General features: G+C 56.1%; 1 protein-coding gene across 1 annotated transcript; it reads right to left on the bottom strand.

Moving 5' to 3' along the window:
• Positions 1–14,421: 14,421 nt before the first annotated feature.
• On the bottom strand, positions 14,422–23,245 carry TBX2 (T-box transcription factor 2). Its single transcript, XM_088536082.1, has 7 exons — positions 22,693–23,245; positions 21,454–21,721; positions 19,016–19,162; positions 17,924–18,000; positions 17,648–17,811; positions 15,470–16,083; positions 14,422–14,902 (listed from the first exon to the last, which is right to left on the bottom strand). Exons 1-7 carry the CDS (start codon positions 23,055–23,057, stop codon positions 14,429–14,431), a joined length of 2,109 nt encoding a protein of 702 aa, XP_088392208.1. The 5' UTR covers positions 23,058–23,245; the 3' UTR covers positions 14,422–14,428.
• Positions 23,246–23,904: the final 659 nt, after the last annotated feature.

Below are 23,904 nucleotides of genomic sequence, written 5' to 3'. Positions count from 1 at the left end.
CGGAAATAAAACCTAAACGCATCGAGGGACACTGAGAGCGTGATGACTTTTTACGCCTTCTGCCTTTGCTTGTGCCAGGGCCGCAGTTTCGTTCTGCTCCCTGGATGGGACAAGCACCCAGCCAGGCCCGGCTGCACCGTTTCAGGCAGGTCATCAGGTCAGCGCGGGGAGGACGTGCGGCTTGAGGCCGGGGTGATGGGCTGCGAGTGCCGGCTCTTCCCACCGCACTGCAAGGGCTGGCAGGGCCTTGCGCCTCAAAGGCTGAAACATGCTTTAAAAAAAAAGAAAAAAAAAGACAAAAATAACAAAAAAAAACCAAAGTTGCTAAAATGGCCACTCGGTGCGGGGCTCCCCACGCCGGGATGGTTTTATTGGTGGGAGCAATTCCTGCCCGGCTCCAAGCACTGCTAGGAGGAGGAGGAGGAAGGCAGCACTATGGAAGCAGAGGGAAAAGCGGTCTGGGCAGCGCGGGAGCCCAGGCAGGACGGAGCCCGCAGCGGCCCCTCACGTGCCGCCGGATGCGCGATGCCGAGCAAACGGGAACCGCAGGGTTTCGGCGGCTGCCGGACACCTGCGTACCGCAGTCCGGTGGGAAATGAGGGGTCAGATCAATGGCCCAGTGCGAAAACGAGCTGGTCGGAGGTTTGCAGGCTGGAGGACCGGTAAGGCCGGCGCGATGTGGGAAGGGAGGAGGGAAAACCTGGGGAGAAGGGCAGGAGGAAGAAGAGGTGAGAGGCGGCTGGCCAGGAAGGCGCAGAGCTGATCGGGGAGGTCCGGAGACGGGAACGCCGCTGGCGCGGGAGCGGGATGTGCAGGGGAGTGGTTACGGCATCATGTTTCCCCTCTGCACAGGACGGGAGGGAGCTGCTCTCTGGCCAGGCCAGAGCCCAGGAAGACTGCGGAGCCAGCGGGAAGGCCATGCTGGAAAAGGAGCAGGGGAGAAAGAGGGGATAAAAGGCAGTGAGCTCTTCCTGGGAAGAGGCAATTCCCACAGAAATCACATCATCCCAGGCACCCTCCTTTCCTGCATCTCTCCACCAGGCACTGCATCCCTCTCCCCATGCTACTCCTTGCCTCTATTCCCACTTTTTGCCTTGGCGGTAAATGCCCAGGAAGAAGAGGGTAGGAGTGACCTGGTGCTCAAGCTGAGGGATTTTCCTGGCCACTGCTGGGAGGCCAAGGGGCTCCTGGAGGAAGAGCCGTGGTGCTGGAGACGTGCGGCTGCGGGGAAGCGCTGCATTGGCAGCCAGTCAAAGACAGGGACAGTAATGAAAGAGCACGTTAGGAACAGAAAATTCAGCTAAAGCAACATTTCATTAATGGTATCTTCTCTGGGCACTTCAGATGTTGGAAGTTCCTGAGGGAAAGAGGGATGAGGGCGGGGGCAGAGGAAGGACATGTGGGAAGCTGGAGGTTTAAAAGCTTGAAGCTTCGTGCGTGAGGTCGTGCTCATCCCTGTTATCCCAGATCCAGTCCCCCTGCTATTCCAGACCTGGAGCAACACTGAGTGCCCAGCTGGCCCTACCGGGACTCCGGACTGGCGCATCCCGTTGGCTCAACTCTGACATCAAAACCTGCTCCAGGTCCATAACAGCCCAGAGATGACCTTTCCTGTCCATCCACATTATGGAAAAGGCTCATTCTTTCCCAATTTCCTTTTTCTTTGGTTGCACCAGCTCAAGTCCCTGCAACCAAAACAGAACAAAACAAGAGAATCCAGGGAAGCCCCGGACGGTGGCACAGGAATGACCCCTCCAAGCTCCCCCATCCCAGCTTTGACACTGACCATTCTGAAGGCCCCAGACATGTCCCTTTACCAGCCCAGGAACTGGTTGCAAGGGGCAGTGCCAGGATCTCGAAGAGCTTTGAAGATATAAAAAGTTTTATTAACTACTCTTTAAGCTTTAGCATTAATTTCTCCAGCCAAATATCGGCACAGCTGCATATCCCAGACGCTTTGCATGAGCAAACTCAGCCAGGGCAGCCAGATCCCTCAGTTTTCCCTATGGGAAAGCTGCATTTTGTCACGAGCTCAGCATTGGAGTGCAAATGTGGGTGCCCAGATGCACCCTGATATCAGCACCCAGAGACTCCCGCACGTTTTCTTCTGCCTCCGCATGCAGCACCAGGTTGCTGTCCTAGAGAGCCAGGGCCTCTGGGTGATAAAAGCAGTGTGTTTTTCCAATTAAAAGAGCCAAATGTGTTTTCCTGCCTGCATTCAGTGCAGCCCAACACGTGCCGTCTATGCTTCACCCTGGACGAAGCCCCCAGAGACGCTGCAAAATAAATCAGTAGTGCCGATAAATAAATAGCCTCGTAACAAGGTCTTCTGTTTGCTGCACGAAATGCCCTTTCTTGCCTCAAAATACAAGCCGGAAGCCAGGAGCCCTGCATGGGCTGCAGGTGCAGGGCCAACTTGCAGCACTGGGGTTTGCAATGGATCACGCCTGCATAACATTAAGAGATATTAAAAATATGCAACCATCAAAGCAGCCAAGGCTTCTGGGAATGGGACTATAGCGAGATCTGTGGTTAGGAGGGTCCCTTAAACCCTGGGCAGTGGGAAATGCACTTTGCAGCTCTACTGCTCTGAGCAGAAAAGGAAAAAATCTGCAACTCTGTTGATGCTGCATGGCTTTGAGGGTGATATTGCTGAAAAGGGACAAAAGCGTGACCTCAAGGGGGTGACACCAAGCGAAGTGACATGCCAGAATGCTCTAGGGGCTCCGGGTTGCCCTTCCCAGCTCCCTGTTGACCGCAGGCAGGATCTGTAGGGACCAAAGCAATCCAGGAACCAGCACTTCTTAAAGCAATAACAATAATAATAAAAACAAACCAAAACAAACCAGCCCTTCCCCAGGGCCTGTGGTGCCGCCACAGATGGCCCTCCCGAGCCTGCCCCACACATGCACCGAGCGTGGCGGCCTCAGTAACGGAGCAACCTGCTCCAGGCGCACTGCAGAACGGTCTCTCCCAGCCCGTTTGCAGCACACAGCAAAATCCCTGGGAATTCTGAGCTATAGGATGCACGGCTCAGGCAAGTCAGTGATGGATGCTGGCATGCAGGGGACCTGGAAACAGTGGGCAGAGCCTTGCTACTGCTCCATGCTGTCCCCCGGGCCCCAAAAGGCTCCCCATTATTTATTGTGTTTCATTTAACCCCAGCCACTTCCCCCAAATAAAATTTATTTTGCATCTGTCATTCAGGTTTACTCCAGCCTTAACCCCGTAATCCTATTGATTCCCTCATTATTCGTGGAGCGCAGGATGGATTTCAGGCCTCCTGCACTATGGAGAAGCCTTTGCTCATTAATCCCAGGCTCAAAACCCACCTTGGGCTTAAACCCTGCATTGCCATCGGGGCTGCCAGCATCGCACCCAGCCACTGCACCACAACACCCTGGGATGGAGGGGGGAAAAAACGCAGGAAAAGCAAAGTTTTGCAGTGGTTTGCAAGGTCTCCACGCCGGTCGTTCAGCAGACAAGCTCGCTGCAAGGCCATGCAGGGCCAGTGTACCATGCACGCCGCTGGCTACCCGTGCACGCGTGCTTGCCACCGCTCCGTGCGCATCCCGACGTCTCTCCAGTGCAACGCACAGCGCGGGGAGGAAGACGTGACCCCTGTCGTAGGGGCTTAGAATAAAGAATAGGCAGACACTATAGCTCAGACACTTCATAAATCCAGCCGCAGGGCCAATCTCAAATATTTCAGCTGTTCCCCCCCCACCTTAGCAATATATAATTGTCTTTGTTGGATCAATACAGAGGGGCTTTGTGGCAGGAGCTGCTTTAAGGGAAGATTAATGTCCCGCATTATACATGCAGCTAGGAGGAATTCTAATATTTAACTTCCAGGAGGAGACGAAAACCTCGCGCCGCTCGGATCCTTGCTCCAAGGGAAGAACCATGGGGGGGGCTCCAGGCCGCTCCAGCAGCGGGAGGACAAGTCGGGTGCCCCCAGAGAGGCGGCAGCGACCCCAGGGGTGCCCAAAGCCTTCCCGGAGCTGCCGCCGACCATGGCTGGAGCAGGTGGATCCAATTAGCATCCGCACTTAAAAGCAGCCCCGGCGCTGCCAGGGCCGAGTGCATTATGGACAAGGTCAGAGGCGCTGCGGGGGATGGATGGACAGACGGATGGATGTATGGACAGACAGACGGATGGACGGACAGAATGCAACGGGCCGCCCATCCCATGCGTAGCCCAGGGGGACTGTAGCATTCGTCTTCGCATGCAACCCAGGAGCAGCCAAGGAGCGAGGGCATTGCCCAACCAGTGCCGTTTAACCCCAGAAAAGCCCTCGGGTGCACACGCGGCACCCACTGCTCTGAGTGCTCCAAGCAGATTAATGTCCCTAGTCTCATTAATGTGCAATGACGGGGAGGCCAAGCAATGTGCGGGGGGCAGTGGCAAGACACCCCCCGAGCCGAGCTCACCACTCCACAACACGATGGGACACAACCCGGGCATCTTTCATATGGAAAACATTTAACCCGGCCCCATTTTGATTAAATGCAATAAATATGATTGATTCAGGGGCGCTCCCTCCGCCCCACAGCCCGTTTCATTTGTTTCTGCATTCGGAGAAGGGATGTCGCTATGATCCCAAACATTAGTTTCCACTCCCACAGTAAATTCCCATTTTTGGGGAGCCTGCAGCAGCCTTATTAATATATTTTTACACTTCACCACTGGTGCTCATTAACCCTTTATTGATGTGCTGGCAAGGGGGGGTGTGGGGGAAAGGACCAGGACTTCCATGAGCAAGGAAAAAAAAATGAGATTTTTCAGCTACTGACTGAAATTTGCCAGTCCTAGGAACACGGTTTGGAAGTTTGATCTCCCTGGATCCACAGGCCAAGAGCTGCTTTTGCCCCAGAGGGGGAATTTTTCCCCAAAATCTTTTTCTAAAGGAAGGGGCCAGGAGCAGGCAGCTTTTTAATGGATGCCAGGAGCATCCTGGTGGTCCCACTGCAAAGGACATCTGCGTTCACCCCATGTGAGCGCTTTTCCTCTCACCATCTGAAAATGCCGCAAATCCCTTGGCCTCGCACAGAAATTCAGACCCATAGCTCTAGAGCTTTCCTTATTGCACCTTCTAGATCTTTCTTCTTAACAAGGAAGGGAGGGGAAAAAAGAAAATATCCAAATATTTTTATATTACTAATAAATTGAAAAAATGCTTTATGTTTTCAATATATTTTCAATTTACTGCCATGGTCAGTATCTTGATTGCGATGTATATTTTATAAGCAACGTCAATGATAACCAGATTGAGCTGTTGGTTGCTCCATAAATAGAGTGTTATCCACCAGCAGCTATCTCTGCTAACCTGCTATCATTAAAAATAATGCTGAGGAACATCAGAGACACCCCAAAAGTGGAAAGAATAAGTTGCTTCCAAGCACATCTCAGAGACCTGGGAATTTCTGAGCTTTCATTTGAAAAGTAAGTGGAGAAAAAAAACGGAGAGGATTTGGCCTCCCAAACTATGCAATGCAGCCCCAAGAGTGACCATCATTTCTCCCAGTTTTGGCTGTTCAGGTTAATTGTCACTTGGCTGCAGCTATTGGAAACCCCCAGAATGTCCCCCAGAAGGATCTGTGAGGAGAGGATGGAGACCATCTACACATGACTGAACCACACAGCCCCTCACATTGATGCCCTGCAGCCCCGAGGAGGCACATCCAGGTGTTATATTCCCAAATCATAGAAACAGCAGCAAAGTTGGCAGGTCAGCAAGGTGCAAAATGGGGCTGGGAGGGCCCTGCAAGGTATTTTCCCATGGCAGACAGGCCATTGCCTTCCCTCTCCTCCCTCAAAAAAGTATTTAAACCTTTCATAGCCCCTTTTCATCTAATATTTAATTTGCAAAAGTTTCTGTGTGCCCAGGTTAGGTAAACATTAGGGAAGTTTGTTTAGAGAAATTATATACAGAGCAGGGGTGGTTTAATTTATCAAAAAGGGTTTTTGTTGAAAGGAATCAATTTTATGATGGAACCCACTCAGACCTGCACAAGGGCCGACGGCCTCACTGGAAAGGAGCCTTGTGCTCCGCACATCCATGGATCTGCTAAGACGGATCACGGCATCAGTCTCGAGCAGAAACATTCTCCCATTCCCACCTCCGCTGAAGCAGAGACGATAATAATAATAACCATTATTATAATGCACATTTTAAGAGCAGTCTGCTGGTCCCGTGGAGCTGCAACCCCAGCTGATGCAGGCGGACATGGAGCCGGAGCAGCAGCTCTTGGCGGGACAGCCTTGGAAAGGGGCCCACTCCATATGGTGATCCCTCCTGCTTCCTGCTGTTCTCCTTGCTTCACCTGGCATTTTGCTACCAAGAAATAATGATTTTTAAAATCCAGTAGCCATGTTCCCCCTGTCCTGAAATTTATGGTGAAATGAGGGGAGAAAAAAAAAAAAAAAAAAAAAAAAAAAAAAAAAAACAGCATCGCTCTCGTGTTCCCTCTACTGGTTCTGGGAGGCTCCAGCACTGAATTCACTTCCAGTTTTGTCCCGTGTTTTGGAGTCGACCAAAACGGAGCCAGATTGGGACTACTGGAAATGTAGGGGAAACCCCTCGGCAGAGATTTAGTGATAACATCAAATATGGAGTGAACCACTGCACGCACGAGCGGACGCTCCAGCTGGAAACGTGCAGGTAAAGGAGTCAATGGGAGCGAGCACTGCTGGGAGCACGTGTGCTTCCCAGGCATTACCAGGTGCCGGGAGCTGCACGATTCCCGGGTGCTAAATTTGGGTATTTATAGCCTAGCTGGGGCGGGGGGGAAGGAAAAAAACAAAAAAGAATTAAGAAAACTCTGCTTTAAAAATGATCTATGCAAAAGTCACCGCAGCAGAATTAGTATTGTCTCATTAACGGAAGGAGCGATTTAAAATTATATGGGAAAGGTGGATAAAACCTGGAAAGCATAAGGGGCGGCTCTGATTTCAAAGTCCATGGGAATATCCCAAGCCAGGGCTCTAAAATTAGAAACAGCACACAAAGTTACTTTTCTATTGAAATGTCATGTTTTCCTTGAAAAGAGCTTTTTCCATCTCAAGAATGTGTTTTGTCACCAGGTAATAAGAGCACTTCTTCCGACAGATTTTCTGAAGCAAGAGGCCTTGGGAAGAAAAAAATGAAACAGGAGAAGCACATCCGAGTGCGAGGTGAGTAAGCAGAGGCCAGGAGAAGAGTCTGGCAACAAAGTGCAGGAATCACAGGAAGAACCAGTCAGCACCTGAGCATGTCCCCATCTTTGTACTGGGGGAAAAATCCAGTGCTTCCCTCCTGGCACAGCCAGTGTTCCCTGCTCCAGACCCAACTGGCTCCTCGACTCAGGGTGCTGATGCTGCTCATTTCGGGGCAATGAGGGCTCCTTGTTTTGTCCGCAAAGGGCTTAATACTTGAGAAAAGACATCTCCTGTTCTGTGAATGGGATGCAAATTGGGTATTTCTTATTTGAGGAAAAAACAGAACAAAGGAAGAGAAAAAAAAAAAGACAGATGACTGCAAGTCATCTTTCCATCCAACTCATTGAAATCACCATCACTTGGACTGGGGTCTTGCTTTGTGGAGAAAAAGAAGCCTGAATGACAGCAGAGAACCAGCCACGCTCCCTCCTGAGTTAGTGACAAGACATTAGTAGTTGGAAAAGCAAAGGCACAAGGGACAGGAGCAAGTGCAATAGGTGACAGGGCCCAGTGCACCGCGCTCGCCTGGGCAGCCGCAGACTCGTTGCTCTGGTAGATCCTGGAGGCCCTTCCCATCGCTCCGACCTCAGAGGGCGGGGAGCCTCCCTCTCCCTCCCTCTCTGCACCGCATTCCCCTCGGTGCTGCCTCTTTGAAGCTGTGCCGGGGCTGGCGGCAGCCCTGCTGCTGCGGGAGATGCTTTTAAACTCGGCGCCAGATGGAAAGCGGCCGGAAATGCATCCAACGGGGGAGCGAAGGGATCAGGCTGCTCCTCTGCTGTGCAGCAGCTCGCTCCAGCCTTTGGTCCTGCAAAACCTCCCTGGTCCCAGCGGATCCCACGGGTGCCTGGTCCCTCTGCTCCTGGCTGCCTCGTGCACACGCAGCACACATCTCCAGGCTGCTCCAAAACGTGGTGTTCAGCCCCAAAATTGGCTGCATCTGGGTGGGGAAGCATGCTGACCTCACGTGCTTCCCAGAGCTATTTCAGAGCAGAACTGCAGGGAATGCAGAGGGCATCACACTGAGCACCAGGACTGTGCAAGGAGCAGAAAGCACCTGGCTCACTGGGGATTCACCTCCAGCGAGAGCCAGTGTCCCCAGAGATACTCCCAGGAAAGGGACGGATGCCCCGGGGTGGCTGCGTGGTGCCAAGGAGTCTGCGGTGGGCTCCACACAGGCCCCTCTGACTCGGAGTCCGCAGACATGAACAGCGACCTCTAATCTCCAAGCGCTCGCCGATAATCAGCTCGGGCAGATAGGATGGAGGCTCCCGAGATGCCATGGGAGCTGTTCACACCTGGAACTGCAGGGAAGGAGCCAGGCAAGGCCAAGCCAACTCCTCTGCACAGGCCACCTGGCTGTCACAGACAAGGGAAAAATGGAGACAAATGGGAAAAAAAAAAAAAAGTGGAAATCACTCACTCGTTCCTGTGGCTGCTAGGGATACTGGCAGCCTCATGCCAACCTGCAGGAAACCCAGAATTTCCCGTTGCCAGCTGGCCAAATAAAGCACATGGAAGAGCAGCAGTGTGGGCTCTTTCCCAGGAAAGCAGAGGCTCCTGCCTGGTTTTCCTGCTATGGACATGGAGGGCTAACACAGGCAGAGGTCTTTGGAAAGTGAGGAGGGTCCCCAGCACTTTGCCCCTCTGCTCTTGTTGCAGGTCTCCTCTGGCCAGCCAAGCCCACCCCTGTCCAGGGGGATCCTTCTCTGACAAGAAAAAGGGGGAGGGAAAAAAGCCCAGCTGGGAAAAAACGTGCCGGCACACACTCCCTCTCGTGGAGAGCCAGTCTCCCTGCGCTAGGCATCCCACACGCGCCTTTTCTGCTTCCCAGCACACAGTAGGCCCGGATCCTGCTGGAGAAACAATGCCACATTCCAAGGGAATTCATCTGGGACAGAGTGCAACTCCCACCCCAATGCCAAGATCATTCTTCTTTTACCAGCATTTTGCAGAAACCCTGGAGCTGGAGAGCCAGGAAGCCAAGCTGGAGCAGACCAAGGATGGTAGCACTGAAGTATCTCCACTGGGCTTATTATTTCCCAGCCCAGGGAATTATTTCCCGAAAGTCTTCAACTGATTCCCCACAACCGTACAGGATTTTGCACTGACAACACCTTTCTCCCGGGAACGGAGCCAAGAGCTCTGCAAGGTCATTTTGCAAAGACAATTAGGGAGCCCCTTGACAGTCCCGTCTCACTTTAATTAGATCTTATTTCCCAAGAATTACGGAGCACATCAGCCAAGGGCTAAAGGCAAGAACCATTTAACAAAATCAATTAGAGGCTCAGGACGGCGGTACCTGCGCGCTCCTGCACCACGGCGCCCAGCAAAGCACGATCCCAAACGGCAGGGCCTGGGCTACGGTGATGGGCAGCAGGGCACAGACGGGGTGGCCGCGTGGCCACCAACACCCCCTCCCCCGAGGGTGCCGCGCTCCGCAGCTGCCGCCGGGCCCCGCGGCCCCGTCCGGTCCCCCGGGGGGAGCCGAGCGCCGCCCGCCCCGTCGGGGCGCCCCGCGGCGCTGTGCGGCGGTGCCACCTGGCGGCCGAGCGCGGGGCAGCGCCGCCGCCCGACGGCCCGGGCCGTGCGGGAGCCCTGCGAGCAGAGGCCGCAAGAAAAGACGGGTTTTTGCTAGAGGAAAAGCCGCATTTCTGCACTTTTGCTGGAGGAAAAGACGGGTTTTATGCCCATCCGCATAAGACAGCTACTAGAGGCAGACAGTGGCCCAAGGCTGCAGTGTCCACCCCCTTTCACCCTGGTGATGCAGGGCATGGTCTGTCTTTGGGGGCTCAGGGCTCACTCTGCAGCCCTGTTCCCATTTGATGTCTCACTAATGAAGCCTGCGGGACACAGCAGCAACTGGCGCCAAGACACAAACTCTCACAGTGCCCTCACAAGGAGCCCTGGCAGTGTCCCTGCCTGGGAATGGCTGCATAGGGACAGGGGACCTGGCTCTCCCTCACTGTCACCAGCCACTATAAATAACAGAAATAAATCAAGAGTCTCCCCTTTCCCCTTCCACATCCTGCCCTTAAAGCAAGGGCCGAATAAATACTGCCTCTTGCTCATAACAAGCTTTACATTAAAGTAAACAGCCTTTTTTTCCCCCCCACTACAAGAGTGTTTCTAAACCCCAAGACGCCCACACAGATCAAAGCGGTTCTGTGAACCTAGGGAGGAGGACAGCTCGCACCCCTGGACCGCACCAGGCTGCAGGGCTGGTGTTGGTGCAGCACAAATCACCTGGGGGGTTTGCAGGCCAGACCTGACCAGTGAGCAATGAGGATGCAGGTGCAGGTGGATGAAGGTACTGGACACTCAGGCTTTATCAAGGGGGTGGGGTATGTGCAAACGGAGGGAACCCAGGCAGAGCCCTGGGGCTAGAAGGGGACCATAGGAAGCCCTAAATATCTTCTGCCCTATGAGAAGGCAACCTGGGAACCCCCAGGACTTGCCCAAGGCATCCTGCACTACCCTTTTGGGGCTGAGCCCTCCCCAGCACCGACACCAGAGCTGGGGCAGTCCCACAGCGACTTACCCACACAGCAGGGACGAGCACGAGGAGCCCAAAGCAGGAGCACGCCCCCCACATCCCCATAAATCCCCTCGGGCCGCAGGTGCAGCAGCCGTCGGGGCCGTGCCCGGCTCCTTCCCGCCACGTGCGGCCGGGCCGCAGGTGCGCAGAGCCGCGGAACGGGGGCTCGGGGGTGGAGGGGGGGTCGGATCACGGTGCTTCCGTCCCCCCAGCCCCGTCCCCGCTTCCTGCGCCGACGGGAGCCAAAGCGGCGGGGCCGCCCCCCCTCCCCGCCAGCCCCTAATTGGGAGGCGGCTCCGCGCGGGTCAGTGCGCGGAGCCAGCGGCTCCCTAATTGAGAGGTGCCGCGCGGGGCCCGGGCGCTCCTGTCCGCGGCCGCGGAGGCTGCGCGCCCGGCAGGCGGGCGCCGCGTCGCACAAAGAGCCGTCTGCGGCTGCCCCGCGCGCCCCGGCTCCCCCCCGCCTCCTCCTCCTCGCCTCTTTGGAAGGGGGAGGTTGGCAAGGAAGGGCTGCCCGATGGCAGCGCTGCACCACCGAGGGGCCTGGATGCCCATGGAAATGCCTGAGGGGGCAGGAAGCTGCATGCGGCACCTACAGACAGGTTGCCCTCATTCAGCCTCCCCAGTGTGGCGTTGGCACCGCCACCTCCTTTTGGTGCCAGTAACCCACTGTACTTGATCATGAACCACCCCCTCATGGTGGCACTGAGAGGGGTACGGGCACTAGCCTTGGTGACTGCCGCAGTGTGCCCAATGCGCAGATTCAGGCCTGCAAAGCTTGTCCCATGGCCTTGTGTACAGGTGGCAAATAGCTCTGCCGGTCCCTTTCCAAGGAGCACAGAAACAGTGTGGGATGAGCCCTCAGCCTGTGACAAACAGCCAGGAAGTGGCTGTTGCTGGGCTTCCCACAGTACCAGGGTGCGTTAGCTGGGCTTTTCTGTGGAGCCAGAGCAGGAGTCCTGGGTTCAGCTGTTAGCAGAGCACCCTGGGGATCACGCTGAGGAAATGGAGACTGGAAAGAGCAGAGTCAGCTCTAGTGACACCCTGAACTTTCAGGGAGCCAACGGCACTACTGGAAGACCTGGCTTGTGTCCCCTATGAGGAATTGCCCTGCGTGAAGGGGTCATGGGAGCCACTGCACTCAGCTTTGGCCCCATGTCAAGGTGTGCAGCAGGCCCTGGTGCCGAGCTGCATGATGAGGGTTTCACACGGGCCTTGTTTGTGACTGGATGCCTGGGCTCCCGCAGCAATGCTTGACCCGCAGCAATGCTTGACTTGTCCTGGGCCCTTGTCTCTCCTTTCCCTTCTCCTAGCAGAAAAGCTCCTTCCTGGTGCACATGGGCAGGTTGGAAATAGCCCCAAACTGCACTGGGCACAGGCATCCCCACCAAGGAGGAAGTGGAGATTTAAAGAGTAGCTGCCCTGTGCACCAGGACAGGCTGCAGTGCTGGAAGCACATCCTGAACCAGCCACAGGAGCATCAGGAGGAGCTATGGCCAAAACCTAGTGGGGTGGAGGCCCCCATGATGCTGGGACCCATGAAGCTTCTGCCACCAGCACCATGAGACCCAGGCCTCCCCTGGTACATTATTGTTCATCCTGATTTATGTTTATTCTGAAATAATGCAGACGGCCTTGTTTTAGTAACACCATCTTCGCCCTCCTGTTTAAGCGATTTCCATCCTGCTGAGGCCCGGCAGAAATATTGGCACTGCTCTCAGCACGCGAATAAGGGCAGTGCCGTCGATTTGGTGGTGGAGGGGAAGGTGGCCCCTGCCCTCCCCAGGCCGCCCCCTCGGGCTCGCCCCTCAGCTCCTGCAGCGCAGCGGGGCCCCGGGGGGCTCGGGCCGGTGTTTCGGGGCGCTGCTGGCCGGGGAGGAACCGCGGCCGCCCACGGACCGCCCCGTCGGGGCCGGCCCAAGGGGAGGTGCGGGGGTGGGGGGGGTAGGAGGTGCGCGGCGTCGCGGCGCCAGCAGAGGGCGCCCCGCACCCGGGCCTGCCCCGTCCGCGCCGCCGAGGACGCGCCCCCCCCCCCCTTCGGGCCCGGCCCCGCGCCTGGGCTAATAAATCTTCCCCGCAATGAGAACAGGGTAATTGGTGAAGAAAAGGGTTGTTTATGTCACCCGTGGCCGCTCCCGCACGGCCGCCGCGCCGCCAGCGCAGACACTCGGGCACGGACCCCCCCCGCCGCTCCCGTCGGGGGAACCGCCGTGCGCCCCCACGGCGGAGCGAGACCTCGATCCGCCCCGACGGGAAGGGCGCTCCGGGCCGCCCGGTGCCGCGGGCCTCGCGGTCCCTGCAGCGCCTTTTTCCGCGCAACCCCCTGCCCGCACGTGCCTGCCTCACCTGCGCGGGGTCAGGTCCCCCTCTCCCTGCGGACATCGCCGCGTTCACAGACAAACCCCCGAAAGCCGGGTGAAAGCCAAAGGTTTCCGTGCCACGTCGGGACATTTCCACCTTCCCCGCTCAACCTGTGCGCGGGATTTCGGGCGGATTTTTCCGCGCAGCCCCTCGCGGGAACCCCCAGAATTAACCCCGCTGGGCAGCAACGCGCGCTGCGCTACCGCGGAGAGGAGGAAGCGCCCGGCGGCGGCAGCCGTCGGGTCGTCGCAGGTTGAATGAACAACGCGAAAGGCAGCAGGGCTTCTCTGAGTATTTTTTATTGAAAGATGTGAGAGAATTCATCAAAAATGAACAGATAGATACCCGAATAACCAGCACATTTCAAATCATGTTTTTATTATTATTATTTTAAAACAAATATAGAGCACAGTCCATGTGATATTTAAATTTATTATACTTTTTTTTTGTTCTGGAGTGAAAAATAAAAACCTGAGGCTTATTCCTGCATTCTCTATACCCCGCACTGTAGAGATATTTTGGTTACGTTTTGGATTCTTTAGTTTTCCTTCTTGTAAAAGTCCTTTAAAGAATTGAACTCTTAGTCTCACTGACTCAAAAAAATGTTTTACTAATGGCACATGATTGTCCTAAAGAACAGGCGGGATAAACAATATTTTAAAACACAGTTAAAAGAAACCAATATCTCCTCCAATCACAAAGAGCTAAATAGTTTTCATTTACAATATATATGTTCATGTAAAATGAAAAAAAAAAACTTAAATGCGATGAGTTAAACTCTAAATATTATGTACACACCAATGTACAACTCTGAATAAATTAATACCAATTTGCATATTCTGGGATCCTTATAGCTTATTTACACAAATTACCATTTATTTCATAAATATTTTTTTTCTGGTACGCAGATAGTTCCGCCGCTGCCTGATAGCAATGTTGAGTGTCGCTGGACACCGCGATCGCTGCGGGGACGGCACCGTCCCCACCTTTCCTGCCTCGGGGCCTCCCCCACCCTTTGCACAGATGAAGTTTTCGTTCCCCACCCCAGGGAAGGGGTCGGGAGGCGGGGGGCACCTTCCCGGCACGGGAAGGGGAGAGATAAAGGAGGGGGACAGGAGCGCGCGGCCCTGGGGATGCATCTCCCACCCCGCAGCCTGTACGGGGCGGCCGGCGACACCGCCCCGGGAGCGGCTTCCCTGGACGGGGCAGCCCCTCTGCCCCAGCCCCCTGCCCGCCCCCAGCCCCTCGCTCCGCAATAAATATTTACGCCGTGCTGTACAAAACGCCAGTGCTCGTCAGCCCCGTGGGGGCGGGCGCGCGGCCGGCCCCGCCGGTCACTTCGGGGAGTCGCGGCCCGGCGACAGCTCCCGCTGGCTCTCGAGCCCGCTCACCAGTCTCTGGATGTTCTGCAGTTCGTTGAGGCTCTCCTTGAGCGACGAGCCCTTGGGGGACGCGGTGGCCGCCCCCGCCGCCGCCTTGTGCGCAGCCGCCCCGTCGGGCGGCGGGCTGGGCTCGCGGCTGCCGCCGCCGGGGGCGCCGTCGGGGGCGGGCTGCAGCCCCGTGGGCAGCCCCGTGGTGAGCAGGTTGGTGCTGGGGGGGATGCTCACAGGCAGCTGGTAGGGGCTGAAGCGCAGCCGGGGGCGGCTGCCGCCCAGGAAGGGGTTGCGGGACAGCGGCCCCGTGCCCGCGGCGGCGGCTGCAGCGGCTGCGGCGCTGCTGGCCGGCATGGCCGAGGCAGCGGCCGCCGCCGCCGCCATGTAGGTGTAAGGGTAGGGGAAGAGTCCGCCGAAGGTGGGCATCGGGATTCCCTGCGGAGAGACGGAGAGAGCCTGTGAGAGATGGGAGGCCCCTGCTGCATCCTGTGGCACCCCTGTTTTCACACCCTGCGTTGGAGGGATCCCAGTGGGAAGAGGAGCACTGAGCAGAGCAAAACATGCAGCCAGAGGCAATGCTGCCCAATGGAAATTGGGTTAGGGAACCCGGCGATGCCCCTGCACCATCGCCCACCCTAGTTGCATCCAAACTGCTGCTGAGTGGTATGGAAAAAGGAGGGAGGGTCAAAAGCACCTGGGGACATTCTCATCACAGCATTTGAGCCAATGTAGTACCAAGGCTCTCGATGCCGCTGCAGCTACTTTGACCCTGGCCAGGAAACCACAGGGCTGTAGGAACTGCCTATGCCACCCCACCAATATAGTGTCTTTATTAAATACTAATTATTATTAAAAATATTAAATAGCTTTTAAAGAAAAAAAAAGGAAAAACATATCAAGATTCCTCCTCAAATCATCCTTCAGACCCTTTGGCCTCTTTTGGGCCATGCTGCAGGCCAGGAATCCACCTCAGGGGCCGGGGTGTTGCGGGGGCAGCCTTACCTGAGAGGCCAGCATGTGCTGGGAGAGGTGGAACGGGAAGGGGGTGGCCGCCCCCGCAGTGCCTTGGGCGGACGAGAGGGCCCCGTTCTCCAGGCTGCTGCCACCGGTCACCGAGGCCAGCAAGTGTCCCATGCCCATGGCGGAGAAGGCGCCGGGGGCCATAGCAAACTGTCCTGGGTGGATGAAGAGTGGTTGCCCGGCACCCAGTGGGCTGAAGAACTGCTGCCCGTGGAGGCCCGACAGCGCCAGGCTCTGCAGGTGGCTGGCGCTCAGGTGCGGGGGGCTGTCCGTGTGCACCATGAGCGGGGCGAAGGCCTCCTTGCCCAGCCCGCCGCCCTCTGCGTCCTTCTTGCCCGGCTCCGGCTCTTTCCTCCGCCCTTCCACCTTGTCCTTCTCCAGGCCCCGCAAGCCGAACAGGCCCTCGATGGGGCCGTCCTTGGGCGACGCGCCGTCCTTGCCCTTGTCCGGGCTGCGCCGCTCCTTGCCGCGCTCCTCAGTGCACCGGGGGCTGCCGCGGGGCGTCGCGTCCTCCCCACCGGGGCTGCCCGCGCCACCTGGCCGCTCCTCGGGCACCTTCTCTGCCTCCTGGTCGCTGTCAGCTCCTGGTTTCTCCTCTGTGAAAAGGATGGAAGTGTCAGGAAACCAAAAGCGACAGCATCCATGGGAAGCCCCGTTTTCCCAGCGCTGGTCCCCTGTGGAGCACAACCCTCTTCCAGGCCCTTTCCCGGGCAGTAGCATCCCAGGGAGAAGTGGCCCTCTCCCCATGGACCCTCTCCCAACACACAGCAAAGAGGCAGGGGGGAGGCAAGGGCCAATGAGACCCCAGCCCTATAGGGGCTTTGCCAAGGGAAAGGTCCCAGCCACCAACAATGGGAATAACTTGGGCTATTTCAGGGGCAGATACCAGCCCTTGCACCGTGGGGATTCGAGGGAAAAGGGGATTAGCAGCCGCTGCGCTGCCGAGCAGGAAAAACACGTTTGCTGGAGCCCTGAGATGCTGCATCACAGCACTGGCCTCAGAGCTGCGACCTGCAGGCTGAGGCACAGGGGACAGAGCGAGGTGGGCAGCCGGCACGGAGGAAATGATTCGGTATATATTTAATTACGCAGAGCTGATCAGCTCCACGGGCGCCATGGATTTATTCCAAATGGGAAGATTGTGCCAGGTTAAAGAGTCTGAATTAAGGAAAGAGGTATGGCACAGGGCTCCTTAACAGAGGTTTAATCCAGAAAAAAAAAAAAGAGAAAAAGAAAAAAAAAAGAAAAAGAAGAAGCAAGAAAAAAAAAGCTTAGAGCTACTGGAAGAAGGGGCCAGAGCTGCAGAAACATGGGGTGAAAACAGAACAGTGGGAGCAGAGCTGCTGCAAAAGGCACCTCTGTTCCCTGGCTCTGCAGGGCACCCCTGGTCGCTGCTGAACGAGAAGGGAGTTTTGCTGCATGTTGGATAAAAACCTGCAGCCTGGGATGAGAGGATATTATGTGAAGGCCTTGTAAGAGGGCAGGGGGCACTAAAGCCCCCACTAGGCTGAGGGGAGCGCATTTTGTTGGACTTCTGCAGGGAATCAGGCCCGCAGATGGCGGCTGCTTTAGAGAAGCGTAGATTGATAGCGCGACAGGACTAATTCCAGCATCTAAAACTTGCAATGCGGGAACCACTTTGTCATTTTAATTTAGTTGCCCCCCCCCCCCCTTTTTTTTTTTTTTTTTTTTTTTTTTTTTTTTTTGCTTTTCAAATATTAAACACCCGCAAAAATTAAAAAATGTTAAGCCAGGCATCGAAGGCAGGGCAGCAGTGTGCAGCATACGCCTGGTGCTGCATTACTTGCTGCTTACACCAGTGTATAAACAGGAAAATGTTGCAAGCCGTCAATACAGTGCTCATTTTCTCACTGCTGCTATTCCTGTTGTTTGAGATCCTTGGCTATTCCGTGCCCATCTTTACATTTTACTTTTTGGGGGGCGATTTTCTTTTTCCTTTCTGCTCTTGCCAGCCAGCTCACATCCCCCCGCGCCTTTCCGCAGCGTGGAGAGGCACCTAACTCTAGAGCGACCCTTCCAAGGGGCTGCCGAGGGTGGCGGAGCGGGGCTCGCTGTCCCCCGCCCCGGGGACGATGCCTCCCGACCCCTGCCCCGGCCGCGCCGTCGGGGGAAGCTCCCGTCGGGGCTCCGCAGCGTTACCTCTGCCCTTGAGGCGCAGCGGGCTGGGCACGGCGCCCCCCGGGGAGTGCAGCGCGTCGCGCCCCGCCGCGGGCTCGCAGGACGAGGCGTCCGACTCGCCGCCGTCGCGCTCGGGCTTGCAGGGCTCCTCGTACATCCGCAGCGACGGCAGCGACAGCTGCTTCCTGCGCGGCGGAGGGAGGGGAGAAGCGGAGGCTCGGAGATGCCCCCGGGGCTCCGCGGGCGCGGAGCGGAGCCGGGAAGGGGGATACGGGGTGGGGGGTGCACGGCTCTTACCTCTTCTCCCGCCGGCCATTGCCCGTGTCGCGAAAGCCCTTGGCGAAGGGGTTGTTGTCGATTTTGAGCTGGGTGATCTGGGGGGCAGAGAGACGGGGGAGGCGGCGTGAGCCCCGCTGCGCCCCCCACTCAAGCCGCCCCGACGGCGCCGGGTCGCGGCCCGGGCACGGCGCGCTGCGACCGCCACGGCGCGCGGCGGGGCCCCGCTTTAACACACCGCACGCTTTATTAAAAATGATGCTGAGGTTTTGGCTTGAATTATTAATCGAGTTTTAATGATAGGAAGTTATTTTTCACGGCCCCCTGGAGGGAAGATGGCGACTGAGCCTTGCCGCGCTGGTTAAAAGCTATTCTTATCTCTGCCCGCCACGAACTTATGGGGCCGGCGACATTAGGGCGCTCAATAATGCATGCCTTTGAAATATGTCCCCGAGATGGGCGCGTTAAAAATGCATGCCTGAATCCTGCGCCCGGAGCCGCGCAGAGCCGCGGACCGGCCACCCCGACGGGGCGTCCCGGCGGCGGCCTCGCCGCCCGGCCAGCACACCGAGAGCTCCTTAATCGATTGTGACTCTTTGCCATAAACTTTACGAGGGGAAACAAGCCCACCAGGACCCTCAGACGGAGCTGTCAATTAGCATCAGCAGCCGGGCTGGAGGTGGGGGTCAGCTTTTGGGTTAAAACACACACGCACGCACAACTCTTGCGGCCAGGACCCGGGCCATCCTGGCTGCACTGCTCTCAGGACAACACTTGGTAAATCACAAAAAGGACGAAAATTAGCTTATTTGGCTTTATTTTTTTGTGCTTGCCTGGGACACCGCCCCAGAGAGGTATCCGAGGTCTTTGCTACCTGGGGGCTGCAGGAAGGGTGCCAAGCAGCGCCAGAAAGGTGCAAAACATTCATCAGTAGGGAATTAATAAATATAGACAAATTAAAAGTGGCATTAATAATATTTTTTAAATAATAATTTTCCGAGTGCTGCCTAATCTGGTTGCTTGGGATTTAACCTTTCTCCTGTTGCTGCAAACCTTTGCTGCAACTCAGATTCCCGGCACGGCTGGACGGACAGACAGACAGCCAGGCCTTACCTTGTCGTTCTGGTAGGCGGTGACAGCGATGAAGTCGGTCTCGGGGAACACGTAGGTGCGGAAGGTGCTATAGGGCAGCTTGAGGATGTCGTTGGCCCGCACGATGTGGAAGCGGGGCTGGTACTTGTGCATCGAGTTCAGAATGGTCTGGAGCGGGGAGGCAAGAGAAAAGAGCGAGGGGCTGCCATGAGACACAAATCCGTGCTACAAACACAGACAAATCCACCCATACAGCTACAAAGCATTTTGGCACATTTTTTTTTTCACGGAAAAAATCATTATGATGAAACAATGCCGATGGATGCCATAAAATAGAGATTTATTTATTTTGTGTGGGCTTTTTTTGTTTATGCCATTGTCCGAACTGCCCCCAAATAAGGTGGGCACAGGGAAAAAGGAGGCACAACAACATCTTGTGCTGGCGAGATGTGAATCTGAGCAATAAAGAAACAGAAAGGTATCACCGTGCTTTAATGCAACCCTGAAAAACCTCTCCGGTTTTTAAAAACACCTTTCTATCAGCTTTTCGTAGTTCTGCTGTTTTAAAAAATACCCTACCTCATCCCCCCGAAAGAAAATGTTCTGCACAGCCAGTTAGTTGTAGCAGAATATGTATGTATGTATATTCTAGCTACGAAGCAAACGAGAAGGCTGGTTCAAGGAGCCACGGTACAGTCCTGTCTCGGAGCGAGGCTGCAGCCACACGAGCAATTTCCCTTTTTCCAATCAGGTGTCTGAAATTCTCGCCAACAACCGATGCACTCCTCTACTCCCTCGCTTTTTCATTTTGAAGGAAAAAAAATAACTATGGAATATAAATCGCGATTTTGCCGGGGATATTTGGAACCGGCTGAAGCCTCAACGCGGAGCGAGCCGAGCCGATCCGCAGCCACCGCCGCTTCCTGAGCGCGGAGCGGCCGCGCTCCGGCTGAACCGCGGGATTAAGAGCACAGAAAACAGCCGAGGAGGGCGAAAGCTCCAGTAATTATTGTCAAAAAACATCGGCCAAATGGCTAAATAATTATCACTTCATTTCGTTTTAGAAAGCAATAAAAAAAATCCCCCGGCTTTTTTTTTTCCCTTTAAAAAAAAAAACCTCCAGCAATAACCACCTGCTGACGAACTGTCAGATCACTATTATATTGGTACACTCTAGCTGGAATTTATAATAAAAACGGTGCAAAAAAATCTAATTCGGGCGTGCAAAGCTGCATTCCTTAAAAAAATAATAATAACAATAATCATCCCTCTCTGAGCAGATGGGCACTGGCTAAACCCTTGTCTCCCAGATTTAACACACTCCGGATTTGGGGAAACGACACAGAGCAGAAATCTTTAATTGAAGGAGATGAAGCGTTAAAAACGCTCAACCAACATAGCTTTTCCCCAGAATCAAAAAAAAATAAAAAAAAAATAAAAAGGGCTATTTATTAGACTCTCTTGCTATCGATTTACCTTGCAGCCTATAAATAGCCTTGCAATGTATTATTTAACATACACACTCTTTCCTGCCTTAAAAAATAATAAAAGCACAAAATAAGAAAAGAAAACATAGAGAAAGGGAAAAGTTACACAGGGACCGATGTCTCTCTCATGTCTCGCACCCGCTTATAGGGCTGCATTGCTTGCAAGGCTCGGCACTGGCTGGCACACGGAGGGCTCCAAATCCCGGTTAATTACCATATCAAAAACGCAGGACGATGAACTTTCCCTTTATCACCCTAAAAGCTTGTCCAGGGGCTAAAGATAGCGCGCTTGTTTGCTGGGATTTTTTTCTCCCTGCCCGCGCTTTCAGGGCGGATCAGACTCCGCAGTGACCCCGCTTTCGGGGGCTCCAGCTCAGACACAGTCGGTTTTGTTCCCTCCGGGAGGCGACGCAGATGGGATCAATAAGGAATTACATCGGGGCGGGTAACAGCGCCCTTCGGAAACGCTCCGTGCAAAGAGCCGCCGGCGCCGCCAGCCCCGCGCAGGTGCCGCGCTGTGACTGCGCCGAAACGCGGCCGCGTCGACGGGTCCCCCTGGGTACCCCCATTTCGATCCGGGCGGCGCCTGCCCGCGAGCCGTCGGGGCTACCCCGGCTGCCCCCTCGGACCTTCCTGCGCCTCATCCCCGCTTTCCTGAGTTCCCCCGCAAATCCTGGGGCTGGGCAGAGCCTTCGGGACGGGATGAGACAGTGTGGCCGGGTAGGGACAGCCACCCTGCGTGGACTCCCCGCGGCCAAAACCTCCCTGCGGGGGAGCCGGCCCCGACGCCTCACAAAAGCCGCCCTGACAAGGCCGGGGAGGACGAAGAACAACGGGCGCTTCGGGAGCCGGGCAGGACCCCGCCGTCCAGTGCAGAGCCACCCAAATCCCGCTGCGCTGCCCTTTGCCGTCGGGCCGCCGTGGGGAGGGGCCCTCGTCGAGCCCCGGGGGCGCTCCCGCCGCCGCACTTACAAAGCCGTGCTTGTCCGAGATGTTGTTGGTCAGCTTGAGCTTGTGAAACGCGACCGGCTTGGCCATCCACTGCTCGCCCGTGGCCGGGCTGTCGGGGTGGATGTACATGCGCTTGGGCATCTCGGGATCGGCCTTGCCCGCCACCATCCAGCGGGAGTTGTGGAACTTGTACCGGCAGTCGTCGGCAGCGACTATATCCATGAGCAAAATGTACTTGGCCTTCTTGTCCAGGCCGCTGACCCGCACCTTGAACGGAGGGAACATCCTCCTGCGGAGAGAGGCGGAAAGGGCAGCGCGGCCTTTCAGCGCCGGGCAGCAACACGGGGCGCAGGGAGAACCCGCGAGCAGCGGGGCTGCAACCTGCTGCTCGGGTAGCCGGGGATACAGGTGTCCCCATGTCCCCCCCACAGTATGTGTTTGTGTGTGAGGACCCCGGGCCGGCCCGACGGTGCGTCCCGGCCCGCGCTGCTGCTGGGCCTTGCTGCCTCAGGGCCCGGGCCGAGGCGGGCGGCCCCGTGGAGCTGCGCACAGAACCCCGCGGTGTCCTGGGGCCTCCCCTTCGGGCGCTTCCAAAATAACATTCTTTCTTAAAAAAAAAAAAAAAAAAAGATTTTTTTTGAGATCGTGCAATAAATTCCCAGCATTTTTCACGGTCAAGAATCACCCACTTCTCCTAGCTCTGCTCCATTCGCGGGATGGAAAACATGGGAAAAGTCTTAAAATCCCATTTCAGGAAATCAAGGGCAGAGATGAAAAACACATCCCGGCTCCGATTTAACCCTCTTTTCCTTTCCTGCAGAAAGGCACGAAAGAAGCAGCCCGCGGCCCCGGGCGCCGAGCAGGAGCGGGCCGGGCCGGGCCGGGCCGGGCTGCAACCCCGCCGGGGGGGCCAGTGCGGAGCCGGCGGCCTGCCTGGGGGGGAAAGTTTGGAGATGGGGAATGAAATTCTGCGTGGAGAAATGGAAACACGTGTAATCGGGGATTTAGTAGAGTTAAATTGTTGGGTGAAATTTTAATTCGAGATCGCACTTAAAAGGGAAAAAATTAAAAGTCATAACTGCGGTCCAGGAGGAGCTGGAAGAGGAGGAGAAAAGCACACGGGAAACTCGAGATACAGAAAATCCCGGTGTTGCCGCCCGGGGTTAAAGCACCGCGGTGGGAGAAGGGAGCCGGGCGGGAGGCCGGGGCCAGGGAGCGCGGGGCGCCGCGGGGTCCCGCAGGTGCGGGGCCGGCTCCTACCTTCCCGACTTGGTGATCACCATCTCGGTGCCCAGCTTGTGGAACTGGTCCCAAAGCTCCTTGGCTTCCAGCGTCACTTTGGGGTCGTCCTCCACCTCCTCCTCCGGTTCCAGGCTCTTGAGGGAGCGCAGATGGGCGGCCTGGTGGTGGTGGCCGAGCGCCGAGACGTGCAACCCGGCCTCGGCCGCCCCGGCCAGGCTGGGGTCCGGCATGGGCTTGGCCAGCGCCGCCGGCGGCAGAGCCAGAGCGGGGAAAAACGAGGGCTGGGCGGCTGCTAGGAAAGCAGACATGGGGAAGTCGGCCGGCCTGGGTGCGTGGAAGGGGTGGTAAGCCATTGCAGTCCCCGGGAAGGCTGGATCTCTCATCGGTGCATCCACAAATCCAGGAGAAAAAGAGGGATTCCCTTTCCAAAAAAAAAAAAAAAAAAAAAACGTGGATTCTTGTTTGTTTGTTTGTTTTAGGGCTTTTTTTTTTCCTCCCTGGCCCGCGAATTCACTCGAGTCTCTGGTAGAGGAAGGAAAATCAAAATCAAAACCGAACAAATCAAAACCAACAAAAAGCCGAAAAACAGCGGAACTTGTTCTGGAATTTAAAAAAAAATGAAGGAAAAAAAAAGGAAAAAAAAAAAGAGGCAGTTCGCGGCTCCTGGGACTCCCGGTCTGCGGAGGGGAGACAGTCGGTCCTTATTTTTTGTTGTTGTTGTTGCAGCTAGAGAGGGAGAGCGAGAGGGAGAGCGAGCTCTCCCGGTAAAGTCCTTAACAACACTAAAATAGAAACAAAAGCCGGCGCGGGGCTGCGCGGAGGAGCCGCGGGGGCGGCGGGAGCCCTCACACCCCCGCGGGCCCGGGCTGCGCGGGGCTGGCTCGGCTGCGCGCTTCGCGGACGGCGCTGGGGCCCGCGCTGCCCATGGCCAGGGGAGCCGGAGTGGGAACGGGTAGATCTTGTCCCGATCTCGGTAAAACTGTGACTATCTCACATGTCCTTCCTGCTCTGATCCGCCCGCTAATGAGCCAAGCCCCCTTGATTGCTGATTTTACGCGTTTCAGACCAATTGTGGATCCGCATAGGCGTGGTTTTGACAGCTCCGGCCAAGCGCGGGGGTGCGCGGGGGGGAGGGCGCGGAGGGAGGGAGGGAAGGAAGAAGGGAAAAAAAAGAAAAAAAAAAAAAAGCAGAAGGTGTCGGAAGCCTCGGCAGTAAGAAAACATGTCAAC

This window comes from Tinamus guttatus, unplaced genomic scaffold (genome assembly GCF_059628265.1).
Source record: "Tinamus guttatus ecotype Peru unplaced genomic scaffold, ASM5962826v1 Tinamus_guttatus_pri_ptg000043l, whole genome shotgun sequence".
NCBI lineage: Eukaryota > Metazoa > Chordata > Aves > Tinamiformes > Tinamidae > Tinamus > Tinamus guttatus.
This window is presented reverse-complemented; position numbering and strand designations above follow the sequence as displayed.

Coding starts and splice junctions, on each gene's coding strand:
- TBX2 (XM_088536082.1), bottom strand. CDS start 23,057: ATGAGAGATCCAGCCTTCCCGGGGACTGCAATGGCTTACCACCCCTTC. Junction 16,084..17,647: donor GCTGCGCCTCAAGGGCAGAG/GTAACGCTGCGG, acceptor TCCTTTTCACAG/AGGAGAAACCAGGAGCTGAC. Junction 14,903..15,469: donor AGCACATGCTGGCCTCTCAG/GTAAGGCTGCCC, acceptor GTCTCTCCGCAG/GGAATCCCGATGCCCACCTT.